The sequence below is a fragment of the Spermophilus citellus genome (assembly GCF_964194105.1).
Source record: "Spermophilus citellus genome assembly, chromosome: 12".
In the NCBI taxonomy this organism is placed as follows: Eukaryota; Metazoa; Chordata; class Mammalia; order Rodentia; family Sciuridae; genus Spermophilus; species Spermophilus citellus.
This window is the reverse complement of record NC_138198.1, coordinates 109565087-109579034: the sequence shown is the minus strand read 5'-3', so window position 1 is coordinate 109579034 and position 13948 is coordinate 109565087. Positions and strand designations below refer to the sequence as shown.

General features: G+C 33.7%; 1 protein-coding gene across 1 annotated transcript in view; it reads right to left on the bottom strand.

The window, feature by feature from the left end:
* Positions 1-13948, bottom strand: part of DCC (DCC netrin 1 receptor) — a gene marked incomplete at both ends in the record, with an annotated part of 1098829 nt that overhangs the window by 294867 nt on the left and 790014 nt on the right. Inside the window, one exon of the mRNA XM_081263478.1 lies at positions 10336-10385. Within this exon, the coding sequence (XP_081119604.1) occupies positions 10336-10385 (50 nt within the window). The remainder of the gene's footprint in view (positions 1-10335; positions 10386-13948) is intronic.

Here is a 13948-nt window from a genome sequence, read left to right as displayed (position 1 = left end):
CACACACTCAGTTTGCAATAAGAATCATTGATGCATAAAAGATAAAATATACACTTTACTTAATATTTCAGAAGAGATTGGTTTTTATTTAAGCCAGTATGAGACATTTATTCATATAGAAATCTCTTACATGTGTCTCTCCATCTTTATTCATGTAAAAATAAAATAGATAACTATCTGTTAATAGCTACTGTATCTCAGTTAAAACACAAAAGGGTCTGTTAAACAGATTTCTCTGAAAGTTGAGAAATGTTTAATAGGAGGACCTTGAGCTACTACAAAAAAAAAATAGAAATGATACTATTACTCTTTAAGACAAAATTATTTGAAGACACATTAATATATTCTAGCTGAATTAAGATTAGATAGGTAGTATGATATTGTTAATTTTCTAAAATATGAATTCTTCTTAAAAATGTTTTTTACCTACTAAAGCATATTTTTCAACATATTTGGAAAGTCCATTTGTACTCACTCTGGAGAGGACTGTCTCCAAAATGGGAAACACACAATGTGCTTAGATTGTATCAATTTCACAGAGTTTTCAGGTAGACTGAGTAATGTACTGAACATCATTGAAAAAAATCATTTTCTTTGTGAAAGATTGACATAATAAATAAGTTGATTTCAATCTCAAGTTACATAGAAAAAAATATATATGGATTAGATTAGTTATATTAGATAGATATATATCAGATATAGCACAATGCTAGGGATTTTTAATGAGATTAAACTAGAATCTCTTTGGTGGGAAAAGAGGTCAGACTCAGGTTAGTTACTAAAAAAGCCTTACCTTAAAATACACTCATATTTAGATTTACTATAATCTGACATTTTTTTATAACAACAAATCTTAAATGGTCAACAATCATAATTGCATATATATTATTTCTATTCTAACATGTGAGATAACTATTTCCTATCTTTTTTTCTTGTCCTTGTCTTTGAAACCTTAAAATACTCTCTTCTGAGTCTTCACATTCTGAAGATAACTTTTTTGTCTTTTCTTCTTGTTTTTTTTTTTTTGGTACCAGGATTGAATTCAGAGGCACTTGACCACTGAGCCACATCTCCAGCCCTGTTTTGTATTTTATTTAGACACAGTGTGTCACTGAGTTTCTTAGTGCCTCACTTTTGTTGAGGCTGGATTTGAACTCGTGATCCTCCTGCCTTAGCCTCCCAAGCAACTGGGATTACAGGTGTGGGGAACTGCGACCAGCTATGACCTTTTCTTATACTGCTTGTCTTCACAGCTCCAGAGACTAGCATATCTGCATCCACACCTGCTTTCTCTGCCTTTGCTTGTCTTAGCAAGATTGACCTGTCTGATCCAGTTTCTTCTCTGGATCCTGGGCCTTTTCGTCCACTAGAAGATTATATCTTTGCAATTATCTACTCTCTTTTCTGAACTGCAATTTTTTCTTTCTCTATGGTATATTTTCTAAAAGTTGCAATATCTCACATATTCAAAAATAAAACTTTTTAAAAAACGTTTCCCAAAGCCTACTATCTCCTAAAGTTCCTATCCATTTTCTTCACTGTACTTTAGAGCAAAATGTCTGAAAACATTGACGATCCCTCAGTTCAGACCCTTGATGCTCTCTCGTTTTCAATTCCATTCTCACAGTGGCCATTTTGCTGTCATCATTCCCCTGTATCTGTCACTAGCACATGACAGAAGTAACAGCTCCTGTCTTTTAGAAACACTCTTCTATTTCTGGGCGTCTGTGAGACCATCCCTACTCACCCTATTCTTGCTCCTCCTCAAATGTCCATTTCTAAATGTAACATGTCCCCAGTTGCAATCATTTTTCTATTTTCTCTCTTGAAGTGACTCCTAAATGACTCCTAAGTTTGCATCTCCTGGCATGACCTGTCATCAGAACTCTAGTCTCGTATACCGAATGACCTACATGATTATTCCTAATTTTATATCTAACAGCTATCTCAAATTCAAAATGTTCAAAAACTAATAGTCCCTTCTAAAGTAATTTATTCTTACTCATCTTCATCTCTTGAAGCAACTCCACAATCCACCAATTTTGATAGCCAAAAGCCTAGTCACTGTCTTGATGTGCCTTTCCTGCGATGTGCTTTATCGGAACTGTATCCCGATTTTTCTCTTTCAATCTCTTCTTCTAACTCCTGGATTCCTGCCACAATCATCTTCTATGCAACATTCAGTTGTCTCCCAGTTGGTCTGCCGCCTTCAGTCTGGATAGATTTCCTCACAGTAGGCACTGCAGTCCTTAAAACAGTGAATCAGATCACGCCTCCTTTGAAACCCTTTTGGCCATCTACAGAATGAAATCCCAGCTTCTTCCATGACCTACAAAGCCTCACATGATCTGGCCCCAACCAAGCAATCTATTCATACTGTCCCTTTAGGTCCCCAAATCATGCAGAAATGAATTCTGTCTCCCCAGATTTTGTGCCAGTAATTAGCCGAAGTGTCATGCCTTCCCTAAGTATGCACAATGCTGGGCTCCTCTCATAACTCAGTCTCAGTGTCATCTCCTTAAAAAGCCCTTCCCTGACAATCTGATTTAAAAGAGATACTCAAAGCAATTCCTTGTCACATTACTGTGCTTCCTTCTTCACAGAATTCATCACTCTCATCTGCAAATTTTTCATTTATTTGTTTATTAGTCTATTTCCCTGTACTAGAATGTAAGGAAGCTTGAAAAAAGAAGGATGTTGTGTTACCTTTGATATAAGCTTTTCTAGCAACAAGGGCATCTCAAAGTTGGTATTCTAATAATTAGTTTAATAAATAATACATACAGAATTGTTTTAAAGAGTAAATTAAGTAGTGCTTTAATTATTTAGCTCATTTCCAGGCACAGAACACCTGCTGAAAAAGTTAGTTGCTGCAGTTATTATAATTATGATCAGGTGCTCATTCCATATGTAAAGAATGATGATTACAATGTGTTAATGTGTTAAATCTTTCAGGTAAAATACTGGCATTTTAACAGGTTTCTAATATAAACAATACTTGAAGTTACACTAGTGATTTTTTTTTGCATAACAGTGAATATTTCAACATCTCTAAAATCAAATCACATAATAAGCCCCTGCTGTTGCCTGCTGGTAGGACTGAACCTATTCATGTTTCCTAACTAATCAACCATTCCAACTATAAGGCCAACCTCCATGAGCTAAATTAAAATCAGAGACCTTATCACTAGACCCAGGTTCATTTAATTTAAGCCCATTATTAAACCTACCACTTTTCAAAAATGTATGACTTGAAGGAAATCTCATTAAACTTCATGGAAAGGCTAAAGTAAGCTTTGCCTTCAGAGCTAACCAGAAATGGAGCCATTAGAAATGTGTGTGATGAAGTATAAATTACAAGGTGATATTACAGCCAGACTAGAGCTCAAAAGAGAAAGATATTCTATCACATATTTTAATCTCTTTTTCAAAATCCTTTGTGAAGGTAGAATAAATAGCAATGATGATAATAAATTTGGAAAGAGCAAAATACAGCACCCTCAAAACATAAAACAGCAAAAACCTGATGTATTTTAAGTATTTGAAATATGAAAGATGAGAAGATTCTAGAAAGTCTTTTTCTAAGTCCGATTTATATTACTCAATAGTTAACATTGGCATGGAAATTTAATCATGTCTCTAGCCTGTTCAAATCTTATAATAGTTACCAAAGAAGTTTTTAACTCCCTATTCTATAGTTATGCCTGTAGGCACTTTATAAAAATTTATTCCTTGATTTGTTTCTATTCTAACTCTTCATAATTCTAATTTTTTCTTTTCGTTTTCACTAAATCCATATTTATTTTTAAATTAATTCATATGATAATGCACTTTTAGGGAGGATGATGTTGTTCAACATATGATACACTGTTCTCGTTTGGAAATTATATGATGTCATTAAAATAATTAACTTTGAAAAAGTTGTAAAGATAATGTTTGATCTCTAAAGTTTTTGTAGAAAAAATAATTTTAGAAAAGCTGAGTTAAACAAATACTTCTTGTTGTCTTCAGTATCTCCTATATTTCTCCCAATTGTTTAAATCAAAGCAACCTCATTCCTTGAGAAGGTATCTTGAGACAAATATTCTCTGGAATAGATTTTAGTAATAACTGCTCTAAGGAAATGTATGAGACTGTGATATAAAACAGGTTTTGAATTTCCAGAATATTCTCTTAGTCAATTTATTTACACAATGCATTAACTTTGCATGATGTACTCTATAAATTAAACAATGCTTATCCTTTCTTTTTTAACTTTGCTACCATTCTTTCCCATTCATTGTTTATTAACTGTATTTTCACTGAATAAAAGTTTGTTTTGCTTTTACAACTTCAAAAAAAAAGTCAAAGAATTAGTTTAGCTGTGGTTTAGGAGATCTGGATTAAACTGTGATTAGATCAGATAAGAAAATGATATTTGTGACAAAAAAACTATGCTTTTAATATTACTCCAGAATAATGCCATAGAGACAGCTGTCTTTTCTTACTGTTAAATATGACAGTTATATCAGTTGGTTTTCTAAAAATAATTCATAATGGTAGAACTTTGAAACAGAAATATTCTGGAAGCACCTTCAATAATGGAAAGTGAGGAGTTTCTTCTGAACCCATTAAGCCATCTGCCTGTATTTCTGACCATGATGACTCATTAAATTTCTTTCTCTATAAGAGTAAGGATCTGAAAAACCCTTAAAGTGCTTTATTTCTCAATTATAATGAAAGAAAATAAAAGAAATATTCCATGAACTAGTCTGCTCCCTCCTTTATCAAGGAAATCAGAATGCTGAAAGTAGAATGGGGGCTGCCAGGGTCTAGGTCAGGGGAGGCAAGGGGAGTGATCATCTATAGGTACTGGGCTTCCCTGTGGGAAGATGAGAGAAGTTATGCTGGTGGAAGGTGATGAAGGTTGTGTAACAAACAGTGTGAATGTTGCTCAGGTGACTACCTGTAGATTTTAAATGGATGAGATAGGGCTGTGGATGTAATTCAGTGGTAGAGCATGTGTTTAATACGTCTAATCATGAAGAAATGATAAAAATGATAAACTTTGTGATAAGTATATTTTACTACAATTAACAAAAGATCAATTAAAGAAAGAAGTAGGCCAGGAGTGGTGGCACGCACCTTCAAAGCCAGCTTGCTCAATTTAACAAGGCCCTAAGCAATTTAGGGAGACCCTGTCTCAAAATAATAATAATAATAATAATAATAATAATAATAATAATAATAATGGGCTGAGGATGTGTGGCTCAGTGATTAAGTGCCCCTGGATTCAATCCCAGGGACCAAAAATAAAGAGAGAAGGAAGTAGGAGAGCCAACATACAAAGATGGATTCTACCCAAATTATAGCTCAGTTTTAGACTTCAGAAAACCTCAAGATTTATTACATGTTGTCTGATGTTAATATAACAAAAAAAAATTATAGGCTGCTGTATTCCACAAATTTTTGACAAATAAAGAATAGACTGTAAGAACTATCAGGAAATATTGCCTTTCTTAGAATTATACTCCTACTTCCATACCGTTTCTCAAACTTTCAGTCATTATCTATGTTAAAAGAATAGTCACATGGCAAATAAATGAAAGAATCAATAATTAAAATAAATACAGAAGATCTATATCTATGTTGATAAAATAGATGGATAACTAGGCCACATCCCACTTTCAACAGAAAAGCTTTGCATATTATGACTGAGTACAGATATCAGCCTCATTTGTGTGAGCCTCATCATTAGTGCATTTAAACTGTCCATCGGTAAGAAGATGCTGGTTTCTAATTTATCCTTTAGTGAAATCAATCACTGAGGGCTCCTATGTGTTCCCTTGTTCTACATTAATTCCATTTCAGAAATTCACTCCATTTATAAGCAGGATTTGGAGCTTTGGCAGAAAGTCAGTGGTCAAAATTGATTTTATGAAGGACTTAGAATAGTTCAAAAAGAAACAAAAGGAGAGGTTTTTCTCTCCATGAGCTACCTGGGACAGTGCCTCTGTCCAACATAAGAGAGACCAGCACTCACAGGACACATGTTGAGACTAGTGAAAGAGACCCAGGAGACCTTTGTAAAAAGCATGTTTCCAGATGGTTGAGATGCAACAGAGAGGAAAGTGAATTCAACTCCTTTTGCACAACCAACAGACAACCCAGTTTCTAAGAGAAAAACACAAACTCAAAGCAAAAACACAGAGGACTTGCAAATTAATATTGTAACTCAAGTTGATGGTTTGTTACTCATTCCACTAGTTTCTCCCCATCTTCTCAGCCCCAACTGGGAGTCCAGAGCAAGTGACTCACTTACAATCCACCTGGCTACGGACTTGTGTTTCTAAGAGGTGTCATTACCCTAATGGCAGGGGACAGAGACCTCAGCTCAACTTCATCATGTCACACTATTTCTCCAGAAACAGGCCTCTCTCTTCAGTAACCCAATATACAACAATCAGATTTCCTCTCTGCTATTACAAGAAAGAGGGACTAAAAACACATCAGGGGCCAAAATTACAGTTTGTTTGCAGTGTTGGTAATTGTTGTTTTAATCCTACCTTTGGGTAGTATCTGGGTAAAGGGAATTAAATGAACTCAAAACACATTTTCAAGTTTTTAAAGCATGCCAAGTTCTACTGAAATGTGGGGGAAGTGAGGCACTTTAAGTTGCAAGAATACCCCAGGAACTTATTACACCAAAGCATCATGTACACTATTGAATTATGAGGGAATAAATGGGGACCAGGTTTTAGGAATGTAACAGAAAGACATTCATATAGGTAAACTTGGTGTTTAAGAATAAAGATTTCAACAATAGACAAGTGTGAGGTGATATAATGGGAGGAATCCACAGTTCTGCATTGTTTAGATTTTTAGATTTAAATTCTTAAGTGTCCAATGATGCATGTGCCATGATTCAGTAGTTTTTTTTTTGATGGGTGGGATAATTAACTTTTCATTCCCTGAAGTCACTTCCTAGTGCCCAGTCAATATATGAACTTGTGAGTTAAGCCCTGTAAACCCTAATCAATTTATTTCTGCTGATTTCTCTCAGTCTATAAAGATATAATGATAGCAAGATATAATGATTCCAAAAAGGCATAATTATATAGCCACAGATGTTTGGAGCTATACAAATTTTGGGATTCTCTCTCAACCCCTGTGATCAGTGAGGAAATAAGGTAAACTTTGAATTGTTACAACAGATTAAGTGTGGTTAGGCGAAAATGAATATTCTCTCATGTTTTCCTATTAAATTCTGAGTTCTGTGTAGGCTAGGTCTGGTTTATATCCAGAGTTTTACACATGATATACAGTAGGTATGGAGTAAAAGTTGAATGAATAAATAAAACTGAGACATATTTGGTTTCTAGAGTCTCAAAAGATCTAGCTAAAGATGCCAAGTATCTTGAGTCCTAGCATACTCTAAATGTTCTTATTCCTAGAACTTTTCAAATGGAACACAGAAAAGTAGATGGGTGCCCACATTAGCTCTTTCCCTTCTATAAGCTTGTCTTCTAAAAACTAATTAAATTTGGATATTTATTTGTTCAAATAATTGATTTCAAAGTAAATTCAAGAAACTATTTTTATTTCAAAAATGTGTCCTAATACAGCAGTCACATTTAAAAGTATGGACTTCTAAATTATTATCTTCCCCTGTGAAGATGTTACTTCTTGTAAAGAAATTTTACTGTGAGAAATAAATATCTCATCATAATCCATTGCTACTTGAAATCTAATATATTTAACTTATTATTGCTAAACAAAATGTGTGGCCACAATTAGCCTGCACAATGTTCTATTATTTCAACTTTGTCAATGGAACTCACTATATTGGAATGAAAGGCTAAGAGAATTCCTTTCAGTTCCTTTATCTACATGTGTGAGAATCTCTCTGAATGTTCCAGATATGGATTTCTCAGGCCAATTCCCTTACTGATGTCCATGAATAATGAATATGTATAAATCATCATTTTATACTTCAAAATGACAATTTGGTTCTATGGTCAGAAATATTAGTCCTTTTTCTTCAAAAATATTTGCAGTACCAAAATTCTTCAATGACCATCAATAAAATCAGCATTTTCCCATAGAATTGCAAATATGTCTTAGGATAAATTTTCAAAATGTGACTCTTATCTTTTTATCTTAAAGGAAATTCCCAAGTTAAAAAAATGTAAAAAGTTATAATTCTGTTAATCTAAAAATTCATAATATTTACTCAACCATGATATTTCCTTTACAATATAACTTGTTCTTTGAAATGGTAGTATTCAAAGGTAAACATTATGTATTTGATAACTTTTATTTTGAACAAAAGAATATCAAAATACAGTACTATTTTTGGCTTTCCTGGAATAAACATACTGTGAATGTAAAATACAGTGTTTTGATTATTCAATTTCTATCCTCTTGAAAATCTCAAAGAAAAAGAGTTAATAATTCCTAATTCCTTAGAATCTAGGAAATAAGATAACAGAGGGAAGAAGAAAGGGAGACAGAGTAAGAGACTTTCTAAAGCCTACTGTATTCCTTCTGAAAGGTGAATGAAAAGTGATTTTTTTCTAGCAATGCAGTGCATGAGAAATCAACTATAGGAGGATAGAAGAAGACATAGCCACATGAGGTTGTTGCAAACAGTGCATATTATAGAAGAAAGTGAGTTGTAATATTTGTGTGTATATATAAATATACATATATAAAATTATGTTGAAAAAGTCAAGTTTGCAATCCAGGAATTCTCTCTTTAAGAAGATAGTAAATTCATATTCAAATATAGTCAGCATCCACAGTCATTTGATAATACCTTATTCACAGTTCAGAAGAAAACATTCACCCTTTGCAGAAGTACACTTGTAAAGGACATGAGCACACAAACATAAAATTGCTTATGTATCCATTTCTATGTTCTGCCCTGGAGGAAAAATGTGCATTGAACATTCTCATAATAATGAATCTTTAAACAAGAGAAACTACAATATATTTTCAAATTTTCATTCAACATATGGTAATTGTAAAATCTACTTGGCTTTGTACTGGCAATCTATTAAGTTGAACAGCATATCTGTAAAAGATTTAATGTTCTTGCAAGAAGTGTCTTTTTTTACAAATATGTTAATTTGGGGTTTTATTTCTTCATCTTATTTTTTCCTCCTTGGATTCAGTTATTTTCTTCATTCTAATTGTGTATTTGTCTCACTGTTTCTTATCTATCTAATACAGTGGTTAAAATATGAAGATAACAATTTCAGAGACATTTAATTAACTCTAAAAGATAATAAATTCATTTGGCATAGACAAATCTGATCTCAGCCACAAAATATAGCTTCATCATAGATTTTTGCAAAATATGACAAGGAAGTGCTCATGGAATGAACACTTCACTACCAACACAATATTAAATTCTTTGCATATGTTATGTCACCACTTTCTCATGATAGGCCAATAAGGAAGGCATTGACACCATGTTATTTGAGCACAGAAACAGGTGTGGTGATGCTGGATGCTCTACTAGAACCACACGCAGTTATAAAAAAAGGGGAAAAGGAAAGGCAGTGTGAAAGCCAAGCATATGTCTTTCCCTAAGACTCATAATTTCCCTGCTGTCTCCAGGAGAAACAATTTAGACCAATCCTCTCATTAAAGAGGTGAGTACACTGAGGTCCCCAGGAAGTGAAAAGCTTTCCTAAAGTTTTACACACAGCCTGGTCATGATGACATCTCCTCAGATCCGTTCCATCCTCTTAGGTGGCTCTGGCATATTGTCAACCCTGAGTCACTCTTGACTCAGAGCTTATGTATCTTTGGCAATACTTAGCCAAATTCAAGCTTGTTTGAAAGTCAAAGCCACTTTTCAGACAAGGAAACCAGTGATGACTGGGTAACACTGCTTTATAAATATAGTCTCACTGCACCTCAAGAATGACCTTGGAAATCTATATTTACGAGGGAGGACAGAAACCATCATGAAATAATTCAATTCTGATTAAGCTGTTAGGGACCAAAGTCTTTTCTTGCCCCAGTTCTTTCATTTGCCCCATTTAGTATTCTGCTAGGTATTTGTCTACTATTGTGATTATAGTAGAAGAGATGTCCTTGTCTCTTGTTGAAATACCCTTAACCACTATAACATCTATAAAATCAAATGTATCAGAAGTAAATCCAGTTTATTCAAGTGTGATGAAGAGCATATGGGATAATTCTGCACTGTCTGTTGTTCCAGAACATTCCTTCACCACCCTCTACTCAAAGGATGCCACTACCCTGTACTCACAGGATGGCTGGGTTAGCAGATGTTACACATAAAAAACAGGTAGGGAATCAGTGAGCTTTTGGCTGACTTACCCTTGAGTTGACCACTTCCAGGGAGACGTTCTGAGGTGGGGCACTTGGCACTGAAAGGAATCAAACAAATAGGATGGTTACTGACAAAGTCTTGGAAGAGAAACTCCAACCCTCTGGTGAAAAGAGAAAGTATATCTTTCTCACAGTTCATAATTATAATGAGGTAGGTTAAGGCAGGTGGTCTTTCAAAATTTTCGTGAAGAGATGAGAAATAACCTCATTTGTATATGTTTTCTCGGTTGGTGGGCCAGTTAGTTATCCATCTAGGGAGCCCCCAAAACTGTTAGGCAAAAGAGCACCTGCTGTGATACCAAATACTGACATTTAATTACAGCTTTCTTATAATAACCTTCCTAGAGAAACCAATGGAAACACACAGGAGATTTCCTAGAGTGGTATTAAAGGTTTAAGAGACTGCACATTTCAGGATCTGCATGGCATTATGATGAAATATATCATTCTAATGGTCACCCAGGTTGCTTAATCCCTTTAATGCAATGTTTATTATCTCTCTTAAAAGTGTAAAGAAGAAATACTTTCACAGTTTTTTTTTTGCTGTTTATAATTAAACCTGTGTGTCATAGATGCAAGCAGTCTACCAAGTAGTATTAACCCCATCAATTCCATCAACAAAAGAGCAGTTCATTTTCTCTGGATGTTTCTTTTGATGTACCCACTTCTTTATGGAAGAAAGAAGAACATATACAGGTCTATTTTAATACCTGTAAGAAATATTTACTATATCAAAAAGTAAATATTCTATCATGTTAATAATTCAAAGACAAGCATTCAATGAATAGCTGTTAGAGGTCAGGGACTATTTTCTAGCTGTCTGGGATGAATCATACATAAAACAAAAAATCCTCCTGTCCCACAAAAGAAATAGAAACAGTATTAAATAAATTCTTTACATGTATTAATCTATATAATGAGTATCCCCTATCCTTTTTGGTGACAAAATGGTGATATAATAAAAATGAAATATTCCTGGACATTTTCAAGACCTTAGATCCATTTCTTGTCATATTTACCCTTATTTTAACTTGGAAAATATCTGTTTTTTTTCTAAATGTTTCTTATATTTTACACTCAATTTATTTATGCCCTACTCAGATTTTACCTTCCAGAAGGTAACAAAAGTAGTCACCATCAGAGCATGTTATTTATCTGATTAATCTTTATATCCTCCGAACTGACATTTCAATTAATATTTACTGAATTGAATTAGGAAATAAATATTTACTTAAATATTGGCTCCTGGAACTCTCTGGACATAGTGGAAATTGCAATAATTTAGTATGTATTAATTTTGAACCTGTCTTAGTGCCGAACAAAGATGGTAACCACTGAATAAATACTCACCTGGGGCTTGATTTTTTATGAATTAAATCAACAATTACTCTTTCATAAACATTCCTAATTTAGGAAATATTTCAGAATTTATTTTATTTCACATTTTATAAATTAAGTACAGATTGTAACTACCAGAGGGACAAGGCTTTTTGTCTATTTTGATGCTGTGTGAAGTACTGAGAGTTTTCATGTATGTCATTCAGTACGCGCATTCAGTTTAGTTGTTGAATGAGTAAATTAATTAACAGACAGCTTATATGCTCCTTCATACTCAGGTTTTATTCACCAGGTCTTGTAATTGTCTTTTTTTAAATCAAGGTATAAACTGCAATTTTATTATTAATATTAATAATATTTAATTAATTGTAAAAACTACATTTAAGGTATAAGTTACAATTTTATCATTTAAACTGAGGTAAACCATTGGGGTACAATATGCTCTATATAACTTTACAAACTTCTAAAATATTATCTTTAAAACAAAATTTGGAAATACTAATATTAGTATTAAACACTAATCAATACTAATATTAAATATTAATACTAATCAATCAGTTCTTAAACATCGAAATATTTCTTGTTTAAATTTAATGTATATTGTCATATTTACATGTCATGTTTTATGTTGCTAATCATATTACACTCATTTGTTAACCAATTTGATGTTACTAAAACAATTTCAGTAATGCTGACTGAATTTATCACAGCTGATTGAATTCTGGAGGAAGGAAAAGGTAGATTTATTTTGTTTTGTTCTGGGTACTATACTATCTATGAGATATGTTACCCTCATATATCATTTAAAATGGGGATGTGGCTCAAGCAGTAGCACGCTCGCCTGGCATGCGTGCGGCCCGGGTTCGATCCTCAGCACCACATACAAACAAAGATGTTGTGTCCGCTGAAAACTGAAAAATAAATATTGAAATTCTCTCTCTCTCTCTCTCAAATAAATAAATAAATAAAATTTATAAATGGTATTTAACTCCCTATTTCCAGTAGGCAAGAATACACGAAGACAAAATATAAATGTGTTCATCTTCATTTTGTAACTACCACAATTGTACAAACATCAAGAGTAATTCCTGTATTACAAATTAAAAGCTAATTTAATAAAATCCTAAATGTTTTCATAATAGTAGCAATGCTGTATTTTAGTTTTCTGTGGTATAAACTTCTCTTACTTTCCACTGATGCACACTAGCTATTCTTACAAGGTCAGGATAATTAAAGAATTTTTTCTACAGTAAGTTTGGTTACTGATCCTTCCTCCTCCTCCTTCCTCCTTCTCACTATCAATTTCTATACTATTTAGAGATAAACCCATGCAAAAAATAGGGTTGGAATATTGGTGGAAGTAAGGGAGATATGTATCTATCTGGGATTTTCATTATTTGTTTCCCACAATGTCTTGTTGTTTCATGAGGCAAAAGAGAAAGAATATTTTTTGTCTTCAAAATGCCATGTGACTTGTCATTGACACTGGGTCTATTAAGGTCAATCAGAGGTGGGTCTGGAGGCCTCCCAACATGGTGGAGCTTGCTGGTTTATACATTTGGTGGTGAGGCAGTCTGTAGGGCAGATCACATTTGTAAGTGAATCTCCATCACCACAGGCACTTCAATTCCACTCCTCAGCAAACACCTGCTGTCACATGCACACAGTTTATGGATCAAAATAACTCATATATACTTACAAGTTTTACTTTAAGATTCTAATATAAAACATTTATCACAGAATGATAGAAATTTGTCTCCAAGTTGCCCCCTGCCTCTTACTCATTAGTTTATATGGCCTCGCTTACCAGCTTTGCTCCCTTTCTGACTTGGTTTTGTCAACTGTAAAGTAGGGAAAATTATAGTATTGTCAGGCTAAAGGATAATGCAAAGTTCTTAGATCAAGGCCTTGCTCTTAGCAACTACTCAATAAACATTAGTGTTAACAGTGATGGCAATAATAAGCAGATTTTTATAGGTGGTTGCCTATGAAATAGGGTCCTTCTGCTTTCAGACACAGAACAAGACGGCATGGAAATTCCTGTTACTTCATTCATAAAACGTATTAGTGGCCTTACTATATCATGTAGTTCAAGAAAAACTGTTTGGGGAAGACAAAAAGAAAACTTGCAAAATTAGATATGATCTCATGCTAAATAATCCCAATGGTTTGAAGAAGTGGGTCATTGTAAACCAATGGTACACTAGATGGAGAAATCTGAATGAAAATTATGTTTCTACTCAGATAAACAATTAAAGCAGAG